Raw genomic sequence first — 18,271 nt, forward strand, 5'->3', positions numbered from 1 at the left:
CATATAGTAAAATTCATCAACATGAATGGATTTAATCTGGCAAAACATCAGATAACAAACAATTTCTTAAACTGCCCATAATATTTCTGGGTTGGTTTGTTGCTTCTTATATATGGCAGCCATTTAATTAAAGTCATAACACTGTATAAGAACTGTGAAAGAAATTACATTGAGAAAAAGGGGACGGTAATGTTTTAAAGAAAACAAAAACCCCTTCAGTCCCCTCACTTAACCGGCAAAGATCTTTGTTCTTTCATACTTAGCTGCAGTACAGTGCGTACCTGGTTTTGTTTTATCTTTTGGGAGAATTCGAATAGTTTCTATTAAAAATGGTATTCTCTTTTAAGTTTGTTTTGTTTGGAAAACCTCAAACCACATTGTATTTCATACACATGTTCCCCAGGGTATGTTAAATGGGACCATACTGAGGTCACTAGCAAGTTTTTAAAACGTTTAAGAATTCCTTTAATGTTTGTGCTATCTTGGCCTGGTTAAAAGAACACATTTTTAAAAAAATAGCTTGAAAAAGTTTGACTATAAAAAACTTCATTAAAATAGTCTATACTGTACTTTTAAGAGTTTGCAAGAACTTTTACAAACATTCTTTCCTCCCTCTCATTTTTAAGAAAATTGTTCCCTTAACTAGTGAATCTGCTCCTCTTTCTTTCAGCCTTTTTATCCATACATGCACAAGTACACATATACTTCTATCCACAGACTGATTGACTTAGCAGTACGAATGCCTGTGGTATTCATTTTAACTTCACAAATGAATAAAAGATTATAATCAGTGGGAAAAGTGGATGTTTCACTCCATTCATGGAAAAAACAGTATCACCTGGCACTCCAACTTAGCAAAAAAATTTCATGTTTTTTGGCAGCTCACTTGGAGTATGATTGAAGCTGTTAATGGTATTAGCAAAATGTCCTGGGATCAAAAATGTGTTGTTTTATCTCAGTTTATAGAAGAAGTTATACAAACCACTCACGGCCTTAAGAGTTCTGAGGTCCTTTTAGTTAGAATAAAATAAAAGTTGAAAACATGACCCACCTGTAGCTGCTTAAGTTCCACTCAACCATTTCAGCCATCTCCTTTACTTGTCTTTCCTATGTCCTCGGACTTGCTTCCACTCCTCCCTTGCATTATTCCAACCCCCTCCCAGGACTTCTGTCTTTGTCTGGTACCAGCCCAGTGCATCCTTTGCAGCATTACTGACAGCTGAGGTGGCATATGCTTTAATGATTGTTGACATCCACACAGTGCATCTTGGTCACTAATGGTGTGAGACTGCACTTACAATGAATGATGGTTGCATTATGGATATCAAAATCCGTAGATCAAATAGGAAGACAATGGCAATAACATGAAATTAAAAAATGGAATTGTGCCTAGATCCAATTCTGCTGGTAACACCCAAAATTGAAGAGGTTACCAAAAACCTGGGTATTATCTATTAGAGGTAGATTACAGTTTGTATATATTGAAGTATCACCAGGTTTGATGTTTTTCTGGAGTCTTTGCAATGGTTGAAAGCAAATAATTATGAAAAGCAGATTACTGCCTTATGATAAACTCTTTCATTTTACATCACAGCGTTTCTACTTGTTGTTATACAGTATTAGTAAGCAAGGTTATTAAATGCAAGCCGAGTGACATCTTTCCTAGAAATGCATTTTCTGATCTAAACTGATTCTGAAAAAAACCCACCATATTATAATGGGAGCACTGTGAAAAATTATTACAAAGTTCTTATACTTTACGACTGAGTTGAGCTTTACACATGAGAAAAATCTTGCTGTGATTACAATATGTTGGCAGTGGTGGGTGGCGGGTTTTCCGTGTTATAACTGGGATTTCATAGTGCAGAGGATACTTAGATTACAGATTCTCAGGTGCTGCAAGACTTCTTCCCTAGTCTTAGATACAGTCTCAGGGCACTGTCATGATTTTTGAGGTTTCAGAAACCAAAGTTGCAGACTGGCTTATGAAAGAGCAAAGCTATACACAAGCACGTGTGTTTATCTCAGGCGCGTGCTGTCTATAGAGCAGCAGAAGGATGAGCAAGTGGATGGGGACTCAGCAAGGTACAATGGCAAAAAACTACAGTTCAGAAGAAATGTGAAGGTGAAAAGCTTTGCTTGAACTATCCCATAGCCTCTAAATCCAAGCTACGGATCGGTGACTTAGGGCAATGAAGCCACCTGTGAAGAGCTGAAGTCTTCACTGTCAAAGTAAAAATTTCTGTAGAAATTAGAAAAGTATACTTAAGAGGCTGAGTATGCTACCCTCCGAATTGCAGGTCTGCTGGATGGCCTCTCGGATACGTAAAGGTGGAGTGGGAAGCTTAATTTTACATAAGTGATGTAAAGCAAATATCTTGTCATAAGGGTACTACCTTAAAATGTCAACACTTTTGCATATTTCAAGAAAGAAGAGGAAAGAACTGCAGTCTTCTTTTTCCCCCCCGTTCCCCTTGAACAGAACAATAACTGAGTGAAAATGCTTAAGGAGGCAGGCAGCACCAGAAACAAAACGAACGTATATGCAGCACTCCACAAATACTGACATTTCGTTTCCAATAGTAATAACAACACCATGTCTGAGTGCCACTTATTTCAGAGAAGGGTGTAGAAAAAACAACGTTTTCAAGCAGTTTCATGAGGAAAAAAATAGATCAGTATGCCCCTTTACGGGAAAATATTTTGAAAAACCTGCCATATGATGGTATCTGACTGCAAAGGACTGTGATACCTTTTACCTCCATGCTAACGATGTCAGGTTATTTAATATTTAGACAAATTCTAACAAGAACAAGGTAACCAAGCTAACCTCTTTTCAATTTGGTAGGTAGTGGCCATCCCACAACATACTAAGTTTTAAAAAGATGTTTCTTTCAAAGTGGACCTGACTTCTTAAAATTCACAGCGTCAAAAAAAAGCAAAGAATATTTTTCCAATGTTGCCCCAAGTACAGCCAAGTCAACCACGTTCTGAGTAAAACAAAGACTCTTGCTGTATGTTCTTCAAAGCCCAACCTTAACCCCTGTGAAAGTTATGAAGTGAAAAATTTGGCCCATACATACTTTACAGCATGGTACTACATCATTTTAAGGAGAAAGAGCATATTTATTTAAGAAAAAAATATTTTTTACTTGCAGTAGCTTAACAAATATTATCTTATACCTCTAAAACTATAATAAACATAAACATATTTATTATAAACATATTTTCTTATAATAGAGATTGTTTTGCCTGTTCTTCTTTCCCAGGGACTACAATCGTATTCACAATCCTGACAAACACTTTTTGACAGTAGACATGGACACATACAAAATTGGCTGCTTTTTTTTCCTCCATTGGCAAATCATTTCTCTGGTTACTCCCATTATTAGAAATTAATTTAAAGGAGATTCATCGCACAATAGAATAGCCATAAAGTACTGTTGCACTATTCAAGACAGTGTAATTCAGTTTGTGTTGGGCCCTTTCACTCATCGTAAGCCAGAGGGTGGGAAGAAGGGGAGGGATCAGGGAATACGCAGATATCATAACTCCACAGATACTAAAAAATAAAAATATTTTTATAACTAAGTATAGATGCAATTCAGTGAAAGATTTTAAATTTAAAATAAATAAATAAAAATCTGAAGCGTTCTCAGCAGGGAAACCACCAGGCAAATAAAAGTTTGAAATCTTTCTCTGTGTCACTTTTGTGCTTTGTTTTTGTTTCCAGTCAAAAAAACTGCCCATTTTTCTCAAACAGTATAGGTTCTGGTTATCCATACTCTGTACAAAAATGTCAGTTTCTTGTGGACAGCAAGAAAGGTACTTTTCTGCATATTTATCTGACAAAACGCAATTACATAATATATTACAGTTTCTTTCCCTGTTTTACCAGCCATTTCTGAAAGACAGACTCCATACAAGACATGGAATACCTATGGTTTAAAGAATTATGGCACAATCTGTGTTCCCAAGCATATAATTCCCTTAAAGATCTGTATTTATTTCTTATTATGCCATATTATTGGCTTAAACTCAATCCGCCATATAACTTAATCCACCATATAACTCTCAAATCCCATTTTAAAGTAGCTGAAATCAGGTCTGAGTGGCAAGAAAAGTGATCATTAGTCAGCATTTGTAAAACACATGTAATAACATATAGAAAAGACTTGGTGAGAACCAACCTGAGGATCCGAGAATACTTGCTGCATATTGTTGATTGGGCCATATGGAACCCCACTACCTTCAAAGAGCTGCAACCACTCAATCGTTGCTTTTTCTGAAAACCTGAGAGCAAATAAGAAGCATGTGGTTTCAACTCCGTGCTTTCAGATTCTGAGAAATGTATAGCATGTCCCCTCCCTCTCTCACTGCTTCCATACTCTTCCCCACTGATTTCTTCCCAGGCAGTGAATAACATAGAGAAAATCCACTACACGTGTTCTTCAGAAATGCAACCCCCAAAGACGTAGGGGAAAGAACATAGCTGAACTGACTTTTATTTCTATCTGATTATCTGAAGCAACCCAGCAATGATGCAAAGCTAAATTTATCAGCAGTTTCAAATAAGGATCCAGTCCTTAATTACACTAATGTGCTTTACATTTGTTTTCTTTTATGTACATATTTAACAACATAAAGATATATATAACGCGGGTTCGAGTCTAACATACAACACTGCTCACTAAAAGCTGATGTGAAGCACCACAGTGTTTTTCCTCCATTACATCCAAAACATATGTCAGGATTAACAGCCACATTTTTTGATCAGATAACAACATTGATTACATACTTATTTGTTGCATGATTGTATAATCTATCCTAAGGACATATATATACTACCTGCGCTGGTGAACACAGAGCTCCATGTCCTTATATCACATAAAAAGAAATGAGCTGAGCTTTTTGTAAGCATTCAATTCCATATCTAGCAGCACCACTCTATTTCCCCTTTTTTGCTAGATACTTTTTCTTTCCTTGTCTACCTGGCAGTTACATATGTGAAGAGAACACATTCTTGAAGCAACACCAGTCACTGAGAGATAGTGTTTTCTGCAGCTGTCCGGGATTCTAAATCAAAGGTGAACTTATTTGGAGATCATACCTTAAATTTCATGAAGGTAAATAACACAGAGGTCTGCCAGATTATTAGAAAGGAAAGATCTACTTCATAATACGTACAACACTTAAAAGAAATTAGGTGTGATTCAAAGACCTGATGGAAATTAAATTAATAGAACCTTGATAAGGGACACTCTATTACTGGTATTCCGTAGCTCACTAGTTCAGAGTTCCTCAAGTGTTATCCGGAACAATGTCAGTAACATTCAGCTTTACTTCTAGCATGCTATTATGTAAAAAAAAAAAAAAAAACCCCAAAACACCAAAAAAAACCCCAACCTTCCAAGTTTCTGACAGAAAGTTAACATAGACAAAACCCAAAAGCATGAAACACCTTAAATCAGTACGAAGTCAAACTTTGTAAACTTCTTTTTATATATATGCAGAAATTGCCTGCAAAGTATTTCATGCTGCTTTTAGGCTAAGGAGAAAAAAACCTAGTGATTGTGACAATTTACAGTTATATTAAGTATATGGCACAGGTACGCATCCAAGCTTCATAGTTAATGCCTTTCTCCCTGTGCAGGAATGACTTCCCAAAGCTTTGAGGGAATAAATCCTGATACCCAATGCATTTTGCACTCTAAATAAATAGGAAAATACACAAGTTTTGCACTGCTCTTCCTCAGAAACAGAAGCTTTACTCCTGCTAAAAAACTGCTGAATACACGTGAAATTAACAAATAATGCCAATAAAAACAGAAGGAGCAGTAATACAGAAAAATCAGAATAAAAGGCTTTAAAAGTGCAAAATGTACTACAAAATGAAGCATGACTTCTAAAGAAAACAGATATAAGATTATTGCACTGTTGGATTATATGCTTCATTAAATATTCAAGTTATTTTATGGTAAAGATGTGTCCAAGAGTGCTATTTTCTTTATGTCTGAGTACATCTAGGGTCCATCTAATTTAGTATTTTATCGCTGACCATATTTGGAACCAGGTAAACTACAGGAAACTGGGGAAAAAAGGTACCTACAGAGAGGCAGATAACCTTCCTTCCTTGGTGACTGCAGCCCTTCGGAATGCATGAGTTTAATCTAAAATATAATTTGTATTTCCCTTCAGTACTCTCTGTTTGGCAACAGTTCTCAATCCATATATTTTTGTTATTCGTAGCCTTCTGTTACTAAGGTTTGGGGCTCAAACTATTGCATGGTGTAAATATGATTCACACGAAAAACTCTTTCCCCATCAGTTATTGGTGCTATTTATACAAAACTGTGCTGATTCTATGCTAGCAACTGAGCCACTTCTCTCCTGATATGCTTCATAATTCACAGACACCCAAGTTTTCTGCTACTACTTTTTCCTGACACCTCAACCTCCACTGTTATTTCCTTTCTAACAAAAGGCCACACAGCTACAAGAGGACTCTTGGACTCAGCATCATAACCATGGTGCCGAAGACCATCACTAACTCTTAATATTTGTATCATCATTCCCCTGATCTATTAGTAATGAATAAGCCCTGCTATGTTACGTTCCTTGTACTTCTTTTTATGAAAGAATTTATAAATATCCTCCAGAGTTTGAAAACACAAACAACTTTTGGATTTAAAGGACACTCTGAAAATTAAATCTTTTCAAAGAGAGAAAACATCTGCATAATCAGTACGCTACTTCCTGATGTCATGGTAAATCTGAATCATTTTCAAGACATACATTCTTCTTCAGTAACGTTATTACGAGTAACTCAACGGGGTGTACGAATTTCTGAAATTTTAGCTTCTGCTTAGATTTTTCCTTCCCATGTAACAGACCAAAAAAAAAAAAAACCACAATTTTGTAGAAAACAAAAGATGTTCTAAGAAATACTTGTTTTGAATGGACCTAACAATTGTCTTCGCCTTCCTTATTAACTTATTTATTGGTGGTTGGAGAGAATTCCTAAAAGCTTTAGACTCAAAGATGTAAAATCCCACATTCCATCACCCTCAAAGGAGACACACAGCATTTTCTCTTGAAACTGAAACTGTTGACCTAAATCTCATGTAGAATAGCTTCCTTTATTTGTGGTAAAAAGAAGCTGTTGAGAGCATACTGTTAAGCAAACTGTTTAAAAACAAAACAGAACATCACCACTGCCAATAAAGGTCTATTATTCAGATTTTGAGAGCAACAGCATGCAACTATTTGGTTCATTCAGTTATGTTTTATATATTAAAACATCTGTTGTATAACATTAAGGCAGAAATACTGTTTCAAAATCTGATAAAAGATAAGGTATGAGTAAAAAATGCCCAAGCTTACCTCTCTGATGTCAGCTGCACAAGCTGCATAAACTTTCAATTTAATTTTTTTTTTTTTTTTGCTAACCCATATGCATCATTCCCTGTACCTAAATATAATTCTTTAACAGCACTTACACAAATAAATACTATAAACTTTCTTTACAGTAAAGGGCTGATGTTTAGGTTGCTAGGTATCAATTGATATCATACTCAGCACTCCAAAATATCAAGTAAAGAACTTCAAGAAAAACTTCGAAGAGAAGTAAAAGATTAAATTGTCTCCTGAAAAGAAAAATCTCTGTCAGCAAGAATTTACAAGGCCCGGCCAATCCTTTTCCTCTTAACGCTTGTTCTAAAACATTTTTCTATGCTTTCATATTGTCTTTTATAAGTAGCCTACTTAGTACATAGTTTCTTTTTCTTAACTGAAAAATGTGCAATGTCATCTACTGTCTTTCAGTGGGAAAAAAGTATTTTTTGTACACATATATAAATAGAATCACTGATGGAAATACATATAAGGCTAAACAATGGTCCACCTTCCAAACTTAAGCTAGTAAAAAAACCATCCAAGACTGTCCAGCATCTGAACTCTGAAGCATGACACTTGCACACGCATCTTTATCTGTCCATGGAACCTCAATGCTACTCAGTGACTGCAGGAGAGCTCAACCATGTGATTCACACTACAGCTTCATTTATTTCCAGATGAGTCCCTTTTCTCCAAAATTCTCCATCTACTATAGATATAATCACATAAATGCCATTTAAATTATCTATGATTTATTTGTAGAATCATTTTAAATGTGTAGCTTAGCTTTCTACACTTATTACAAGTATTTTAGAAGTTCAGATTAATTTACTTTTTACTGTACTAGTCTGTGGTATGAAGCTTGAATGCAGGCTCTTTCTGAAAAAAAAACACTGAAAAAAGAAGGATACGTGCCCCAGTGGAGAACAAATCCATTGCTAAGACCTTCACTGCAAAGCCTGTACTACAGCTTCCCTCACTAAAAAAAAGGCAGTAATCTCCGTGATGTCTTGTTTGCATTTTAAGCAGCACCCTAAGCCTCCTCTGCATTGAATTACACAGCACTCATGAAGCTACTGAAGTTGTAATACTGAAATGAGGCATCAGATTCTGAAACATTTAACATTAAAGATATTTTATGCTTTAAAATATTATAAGAATAGAAAGTGTAGCATAAGCTGAACTAATTGAAATGCTGTTTCATGGGAAGAAATCCACCCAAATATATTTTTCCCCAATTCATAAATCTAGCAGGCACCATTAAATGAGAAACTCTAAATTTAAACTACACACTCAGTAAATTAATCAAAAAACATTACAATACAAGAAAAAGCTTCCAAAAGTCCAAAAATTAAATATCAAATAAAAAGGGCTTACATCATATTTCTTTACATAAACCGCAAGTGTAGTTTTGCTTCTTAAAAAGTAGGACCTAAATGCCCTTCTGCTTTCTAACAAATTCTAATAAAAAAAAAAAAGGAGAATGGATTATTAATTGCAAAAAAGAAAGAAGTGTCTGTTTACTTGCACAAGTTGGATAAAATAGCTTTAATGAGTTAGAAACATACCTGAGTTCTATTAAAATGTACTAGGTTTCTCATCCTGTTAATTATTAATACTAAAAAGGAAACAAAGTTTACCGATGTTCTGTCTTTCAATAAAATAAAGACTTGTAAAGCATTAATTAATCCACTTTGTGTGCATTCTTTGCACATATCCCATTTTCTGTTTCCTAGGAAACCTTCAATCATTGCTACATCCTATGTGGAAGGGCATCCTCAGTTCTCTAAGGGATAAAACCATCCAATTCCACACAAAGTAAGTTTAGAAGAACTACTGAAGCAAAATACTGCTGTTTTCTATAGGAAGCTTATGGCAATTAATTTAGAGAAGTAATTTGGACAGCTACCAAATGCAGATGGAACAGCAACATCTAGGATTAGTAATAGCTTTTTACATGCACTCAGTCACAAAAACCTTCTCTGTTCTTGCTACAGTCCACAATAGCATTCTTGTGTTTTCTAGCACAACCCCAGTTTGCATTATGGTTTTTGCATTAGTTGGTTCTATCAGCAGTCTATTTACTTTCAAATATCTACCGTATTTTCTCTCTTCACTACTAATCATCTCTTTAAGTGTAGTTAACTCACTAAAATAGTTTGCACAATTTCTTACAGTAGCATCTATGGAAGACACTATACAAAATAAAAGTAATAGAAAAAAATTCTTTGGAAAATTCAAATAATGGATCATTATCCCTTAGTGTACAGTAAATATACAATTACAGTTTTCAAAATGAATACTATAGTATTTACTCAACAGCCTGTAAGCATCTCTGTGTTAGTGTCTAATTAGTCTCCTCTTCGTTACTGATTAATCACTCAGCAAACCATAAAAGACCCTTGAAATCTTTGGGATCAACACAAATGTCCTGACATGTTTTGCTGATGGATATGTCAGCTACCTTAAAAGTCACCACATATTATAAGTGGTAGCTACATAAACTACAATCCAGATATTTGTAGGTACCACAAATCCACACTGAAACTTATTTTAAATTCCTGCATACTTTAAATATTGTTACCAGTTTAATAGAACTATTAATAAACCTTCATCTTTATGTGCAGAATTCGTGCTGGAAATGAACAGACATTCATGTTCCTTTACAAAGTTTTGCATGATGTTTTAAAACCATATATGATTTTTTTAAAGAATAGCATACCAGAGAGAGGGAAACACGTCCATACTGTAAAATGTAATTCCTGTGGCTCCCGAGTAGTAAACTCCAGCATGTTCCTAAACTAGTTCTTGTTGGATTCAGATAACATTAGACTACACGTATTAGAAATGTACTCCTTTTCCCCAGCCTTCCTCTCTTTTTCTCAAGTAAGCAAAAGGACTGCACCTTCTATAGTTACAACAAAGGAAGTGCAAATTAACTGAAAATCAGCTAAGTAAACACATATCAGTAAAAGCACACTGTGAATAATGGAAAGCTATATTGATTTTGTTGTTCTTCTTCTTTTAACTACTCAACAGAAGTAAAGAGCTAACAAGGATCAGGTCAAAAAGCTCATTCAAAAATCAATGAAAAGATCTCCCTTGATTTCAGCAGCCCTGTAGCTAGTAATGTATGTCATCAGAAAAAAAGAGAGCAAGTTCCTTTTCAGGAAGGATCTTGAGCTTCACACATGTATGAAAATGCTTAGAGGTTTATTAAATGGTGAGAGAACAACACAGAAAATACTCATTAGCTTACCCAGTCCAAAAATCAGATGTTTGAGATATTTGGGATCTCTCTCAGTTGCAGACATAGAAGTCAACACAAAACTAGTAACAATTTAAAACAAAGGGTTTAAAAGCAAACTGCATCAGTTTGGTAGATGATACCCACATAGGTCAACCATCTAAGCACTGATGGCGAGGTCGACGCCTGGAGAAAGTAAACCTTAGCAGCTGTGCCACACTGAAGTCAATTATCTTTCAAACGTCAGATACCTGTCTCGCTGAAGCAGTAAACAACCAGATGCTCATTCCTGTAATGTTATCAACAGTGACTTTAGTCTGCAAGGCTCTTTCTTAGTTTAGGAAATGAAATGGTGGGGACAGGGAAGGAGATCAACAGAGACTGGGTGTCTCAATAAGTGAATTTAACAGTGCTCCTCATCAGGCAAAGTAAACATTTTACAACACACTTTCCCCTTTAGGTGCCCTCCTCTTCTGTTACTAGGTGAAAACAATTTAGCAAAGATCTCATTAACTGAGGATCAGGTTCCTCTGTGCTTCCTTCCTGCTCATTCCTTCTACCCCTTTTCCGCTCGCACTTACATACGCAACATGCAGCTGTGGTGCACAGTCAAGAATAAGGGCTTTAAAATATAAGTGCTAGGAATAGAAGTTCCACTCTGAATCGTTTCCAGCCTTAGCACTTCTGATTTTAAGCCTACAATAATTTAGTTATAGCTACAGGAGCACTAATCATGATGAATTAATGTGTTCTTCATTAAGTGAGCTGCTTCACTTTAAAGGCTGATGGCATGTCTGCTATTCCCCTTCTTCCTGCTCTCACACAACCCCACACCCTCTGTTCCATTTACAGGTTATGTTCCCAAAGTACCTTGGATTACACATTTAGCTGCTCTGTCTTAAAATGTGTATGCATTACTGAGGTGCAGAGTAGGATTAACATCCAACTTCCAGAGTAATTTGAAGAAGCAGGTCAACAGATTAACCCCCTTTCCCCAAAGAAGCTTGTCCTAAAACTGGCATTATACCAGCTTTTCCACAGATGCATCTCAAATTTCAAGTGCACACTATATATGTATGTCTTGATACATACGTATATACACATGCACAGAATAATCCACATTGTGCCTGGTACTATTCTGTTGCAGAGGAAGCAAAGGTAAAAGTGGAAGAGAGGTGGGGGTGGGGAACGGAGCAACAATTAAAACTCGGTTCTCGTGGATAGCTGTACATCTAACTCACAAACCAGAGGTTTCCACTGGAAACATAAAAAACAGAGGGCTCTGTAGTCTGTCAGTTCTCACATGAGCTGGGAGTCTCAGGGGCCTCTGTAGTAGCCATTGAACCTGACCTCCACCCAGGTAGGGTCATTTTAAATTTGACTCTTGGCACACACCCAAGAAAGGAAGGCATTCAGAGGCAATTTGCTTTTGTCAGAGTTCTGCTTTGTTGTCATTTGGGGAAAATGTCACCTAAATAAAGAGGAGGATACAGAAGGCACCGAAACTTCCTTTTTTATAAAGCAAACGTAGTAGATGTGCAAATGTCAGCAGCGGGAAGAGAAAGAGGAAATAAGAAGATGGGGGAGCTGGAGGAAGATGATGGGGACAGGAGAAAAAAACAACAGGGTAGCAGGAAGAGGACCAGAAATGGGAAAGGGACACCACCACCAGCAGCAAAGCAAGTACAAAATAACCCATAGGCCTATATTCTTCTTCCCTGTGAATATCCTATGACCTGGTGGTCCTTGCAGCATTGTACTCATTTCCCCTTAGAAGATGGAACTGAAGAACAGTCCCCCTCTCAGGAAGTCTGGGACTGGTTTCTTTAATTCCTGCCTCTTGCCCCACTGTGAGAGCTGGGTCTCTTGGAAGCAGCATACCACTCCAGAGTGGTCTACCTGCCAGTCCCTTTTACTGAGATCTCACAATCTCTATGGATATGAAAATTTATCCTCCCCTACCTGCTCTCCCCCTCGCCCCCTCTCTCTTCCATGTGTAGTCTACAGAGGGAGTTGAGATGTTGTAAGCAGACAGCAAGCTGTGGTGGAGAGCTAATGACAAATATGCTTCACTCGTTTCTGTCAGGGAAGAGAGAGGATGAGAAAATACTTTCTGAAATGAATGGAGCAATTCACACCTCTCAGAGCTGTTGTTTCAAGCTACGCTTATGTCTCAAGCCATATTCATCTCCATCTTGTATTCTCACTCAGCTCAGGACATCCGACTGTGATGAATAGGTCATTTCACACCTTTCTGAAAAGTCTTCTGTTTAAAGGTCAATTTCTTCTAAGTGCTATATAATCCCCATGCTTATCTAACTGCCTTGAAATCTGGCATGGTTACTGCAGGTGGTGAGTAGAATTATTGATCTAAATTAGAGGTCATTTGAGTCAAGAATTCCCAAGATACAGCCTTTTTTAAAAAAATAGCATTCCTCAACATTGACCGATTGTACCAATGTTTCCTTTGTGCACACATCTAGAATAAAACTGTGGCCAAAGAGTCTGAATCGCTTAACATTTACCCTAGCAAATGAAAGGCATCAACTGTCTCCTTGGTATTCAGAGTTCAGATGTTTTTAAAAATTTCAGCTCCACACATGCTGTGAATTAAACACTTAAGACTTCAGGGAGTTTCTGACCCTTTGAGTAGGTTTGAACATCTCCTTCTATTCCTAAATAAAACCTGGGAAATCCTTTTCCTGAAGAGAAGGAGGTTAAGAATCCTTCTTCATGTACTTACTAAGTGCTCATAAGTTAGACATGAATTGCAGTTAGTCCACTTTGAAAATTAAGAAAAATAGGAAAGGAAAAGGTAAGTCGTACCTCCAGAAATAGGTCAAAACAGATAGGAGGAAGAGGACACATTATATAGGTCAATGGAAGCATACTCTAAACTCTGGTAGGACCTCAGCTTAACAAGATTATAACAGCATATGCAGCTTGGAAAAAAAAAGTCTGCATGTATCTACTGTGCAACAGCAGTGACATACGCAAGCAAGTGCAAAGAGTATTAAGTATCAGCCCTACAAATGGTGCTTAAAATACCAATGACTTAGAGGAACAGGAAGGATGTATAAACTGAAAATGGCAGCAAAAGAGGTTGGAGTAAATGGAAGGAATCACAACTATATGCTTTCTCTGATGTGCTTCTAGTCACCATAATTATTGTTCAGATGCTGAGACATAGACCGTATCTGTGAATCATTTCACTGGCCTTACCAGCAGCAACACTCTCAAAGGATTCCACCACAGGACCATAATTCCCATTTATGTCTCCAAGCTTGTAGAAAAGAGAAGGAACATTTAGGAATCACCAGATTCCTAAACATAGATGCAAATTTTTACCTGCTTTTTACTGCACAGCCTGGCACACCAAACAAGTTTGCTCACTTTCTCCATTGCAACATCACTGGAAAAAAAGCTGCTTTGCCTCAAGTCTTATGCAACCTGCCTGGCACAGCATCAAAATGAGACATGGATGAATGGCCTGACTAAATCTTTAAAGGACTTTCATGTTCCTTTTTACCTTCCACCACACAAAGGAGGAGCTCATCTCAACAAAAGTGACTGTAGTGGAACACATGCCAAAAAAAATATCATAGCTCTTCTAAGCTGCTCCAGCTCGTGTCTCCACAAATTCATTGTAAGGTGGATAGCAGTTTACATATAGTGAATGAATGGGAGGGTCTGCAGGTGTTTCTATCCAACTAATGCACCTTGAGTTTATATTTTCCATGTGCTGGAAGCTGCAATACTATCAAGCAATCAGTGATTTAATTAAGGTATTTCTCAGGGAAATTTCACCGTTACTGTTTTGTCATTTCCCTTCATTTCTCAAGGGCTGACATTTTTCAGCACTGAGAAGCTATTCATTTAATTCTCTAAGTAACTTCAAAAGTGAACCACATATAATTTTACAAACAACTGTGCATTAGTGAATAAAAGCAAAGTTACCATGGAATGTGTATGGAAATATATTTGGCCTCCATTAGAATGCCAAAGGTGTTTGTTATAGTCAGTGTTTTAAAACTGAATGACAGATGAATTCACAATAATATGACATAACAGAATACTATTGGAAATGTCTACACCAAAAGTATGTATACAGTCACATCTGTACTTGCATATAAATTACACAGAAATTCAGCCTAAATTATGCTAATAAAACAGAACATAAACTCTGACAAAAAAAAAAAAAAGACATAAAGCAGTAATTGAAAGAGCAATGAGGTAATCTGATGAACTAATAGCTACAGATATAAAAACAAATTAGAATTCTGGCCATTCATTCAAAGAACAACTGTTTCTTGAACTTTATATTCTTATTCAGATATCACCCATAAAAAAAGAAAAAAAAACAAACCTGCATTCAAAATTAACCACAAGCAACAAGCTATTAAGTAATTGATCTGTGGAAGGCAAAACAGCACTCTCACAAGGTACCAGAGTACCTCAGATAAATGCCATATTAAATGAAATGAACTCCAAGTAATAAATTGACATGAATCAATTTTGAAACTAAGATTAAGCGTCGAGAATGTAAGAGCTCAAAAGTAGGTCAGAAGATAACCATTCCCTTTCAAGGGCTTAAAACTTAGAGGAAGAGTGGGTTCGTTTGTTATAGGAAGTCAAATAAAAGACAAGTTCCAAAAGTTCATTGTGAACAGTTGCACCATAATTGTTTGAAAATGGAAAGTCACCTCGTACTTCAGTATCTCATCAGGGGCGGGAGACCTGAAACTGGACAGGTAAGACAGAGACAAAAGTGCAAGTGCAACAGAAAGAGGCAAAATCACTCTCTCTACAGTCTTTAATGGCAAGGTGATTCTGGTTCTCAATATCCAAAAAATGTGTGAGGTTGAGGGGAGCGGGAGGGGTGTGCTACTGAAATTTGTTTCTCAGATGGAATGAAAAGGGGAGGCATCTGACTCCTTTAATGCTCCTAAAAAAAAAATAAAAATAAAAAAAAAAAAGCCTGAATGATAATCGTTACACATTTGTTGACAAAGACGCATACAGGCAAAGTGTCAAAATGACAGTGTGACTTTTATTGAATCATCGACAACAGTAGATATACTGCTTCTTCTGCTTGTCCCCTGAAGCATGAAGTGTTGCTGAAGCCACCATTGGATAGCTTTACACAGATTAGTTTTGTTCTTATGTCATATAAGTTTATCATCCTCTCCATTAAACAGAAGAGCACTCCACAGAAATAAGATCTTCTCAAACAGAATGAGGAAGATAACTAAGCTATTTTAATCTCTTAAATAAGTTTTAAATAAAGTATTTAATAGGATGATTCCCACACAGAATATTAAGCACATATCCTTTTGATTTCAAAAGGATTGACCCAGGGAGAGTTTGGGGCACAGAGTACCACAATACAGAACCAGCAGTTTGGAAGTAGCATCAAGTGGGACCTCACTTGGATACAGCAACTCTCAGTGAAAACTTTAAAATCCCAGTTACAGCAAAAGCAAACAGTGCTCCAAGCATTTTATTTCCAGGAGTTACATTCACCCAGGAAAGCAGAAAGCACTGGTCATTTCACTAAAATTCAAGTTAATGGTTTAAAATAAGTTAAAATAGTTTCTGAAAACTTAAATCTGTGGTCTGGCTTCTTGCTAGTCCACACTATAGTCTGTGTGCAAAAGGCAGTATATTTAACATCAGTAGGTGTTCTCAGTACTTTTTTAAAAAAATACAGTATCTCAAAAGAGTAAAGTAAAATTTTCACATGATGAGAGCTTCTTATACATGATTATTTGCATTAAGAGATGAAATGTCATTTCTTCTCTTTTAATTAACTTACCGGGTTGACAATATGTCAATAAGTTCTTTTCTGTTCTGGACTCTGAGTGTATTAGTTTTGTATCTCGAATCCTTACTAACTTCAGGCAAATTCAGGATCTAAGTAAAAAGAAAGGTGAATAAAAAATGTGCTTGGCAGGAGATATTTATATAGCTAAGGAAATTCATTACTGATTTAAGATAGCTTTCCAAAAAACCCTACTTCTCATTAATCTTTTTATATATATTAGAAAAATTAAGAAAAGATAATGCCTCCTAGTTAACATTTCATAACAAGTACAGAAAAAGACAGAAATTAAACTAAGGATCCAAATCTTACTTGATAGCTTTCACCATTAGCTAGGAGAAATTCTTACTGTAGAACACTAAAGAGTTTGTAAGTTATTACCGTGAGGTTGGAGAGATCTGTGGGATTATCCTGCACTAAGTTATATGTCACAGAATAAGAAATATGACTGTACTTCATATGCTATACTGAGAAAAGCTAAGTCTAAGAACATTTCTTTCCACTTCAGTAATTTTTGTCAAAAAGGAAAAAAAAAAAAAAGGTGTTTTTCGATTAAAATGTCATTGTTTTTCTTTATGATTTCTGCCAAAAGAATTAGTAAAGAAAATCGGTGGTATAACCTCCAAGAGAGGAGAAATATATCTTCTATATGTAAGCCCCACCTGGCACATTAGAAATTTATCCATCTTGCAAAGACAATGGGAATTATACTATAAAGGGAATTAAATGTGGAGAATGAGTCTTAGAATTTTGCAGAGGCATTTATGAGACAGAGTAGCTGAGCGGACAATCAATAACTTATTCATGCCACAATGTATTTATATAGAATTTAAATAAACAGAATGAGTTGTGCTTTCCAAATTTAATAAAAAACATCCCAATAACATCGGCTACAGAGGAAGGCAGAATAAAAGCTTACAAAGAAAGAGACTGTAAAGTATTCTTCATGTATTTTTACTCACTAACACACACTTAAGATCAATTTTACTTATGATGAGTCTTATAATCATTTTAAACATGCTTCATTTTTCTACAGGGACATTTCCAAGATGGCTTACAAAAAAACAGTACTGACTCAAAGCTGATGTCCCTATAGCCCATCATCCTATCTCTGCCTGCAGCTGAGTGCTGACGCTTAGGAAGAGCTTAAGAACAGGGCTAGTGCACATGGTACTTCCTTAGTATTCATCCAAACTTCAACCATCTTTAAATTAGGGCGTTTCTGAGTTGGAGCTGTTTTCTATCTAGTTAGCGATCCTCAATGGATTTTTGTTTTATTAACATGTTTGCTTGCTCCTTGAATCCATATGCCTACGTACTACCACATGTAAGCGATACACAGACTGGTGTCAATCTCTCTGATATTTGCCTCAAACCTAAAATTCAACTAATTCCTCTGAGATTCGTTCAAACCAAGGCCACTATTATTTAATGGTTCCCCACTTTGCTGGAGTGAATAAGAATATGGCTTTCCTTCCAAGTGAATGACTCAAAACCATCAGGAAAATAGGTATTCTTTCAACAGACATTTAGAGATACTCAAAACAGATAGTCACCTTTGATGCCATTGTCACCTAGAGTGAAAAAACTAAACATGGAAACCAAGGCATCAGTAAGTTATGTTAGAACAATGACCATATAATATAACTTTTCTGCAGACTTTTATCTGCAAGGTAACATAAAACACTAATTAGAATTTTCCATCAACACTTAATTGACAGCATATTTTCTTTTCCTTCTATGTTTACACAATGTTGTTTATGAAAATCATAACATATATCTAGCTCTAGAAAATGTTCTTCTTTCCC

General features: G+C 36.2%; 1 protein-coding gene across 1 annotated transcript in view; it reads right to left on the reverse strand.

Moving 5' to 3' along the window:
• Positions 1 to 18,271, reverse strand: part of SUGCT (succinyl-CoA:glutarate-CoA transferase) — a gene marked incomplete at its 5' end in the record, with an annotated part of 292,991 nt that overhangs the window by 185,843 nt on the left and 88,877 nt on the right. Inside the window, 2 exons of the mRNA XM_009889430.1 lie at positions 4,191 to 4,293; positions 16,458 to 16,555. Of these exons, the coding sequence (XP_009887732.1) occupies positions 4,191 to 4,293; positions 16,458 to 16,555 (201 nt within the window). The remainder of the gene's footprint in view (positions 1 to 4,190; positions 4,294 to 16,457; positions 16,556 to 18,271) is intronic.

Source organism: Charadrius vociferus, unplaced genomic scaffold (assembly GCF_000708025.1).
Source record: "Charadrius vociferus isolate BGI_N301 unplaced genomic scaffold, ASM70802v2 scaffold97, whole genome shotgun sequence".
NCBI lineage: Eukaryota > Metazoa > Chordata > Aves > Charadriiformes > Charadriidae > Charadrius > Charadrius vociferus.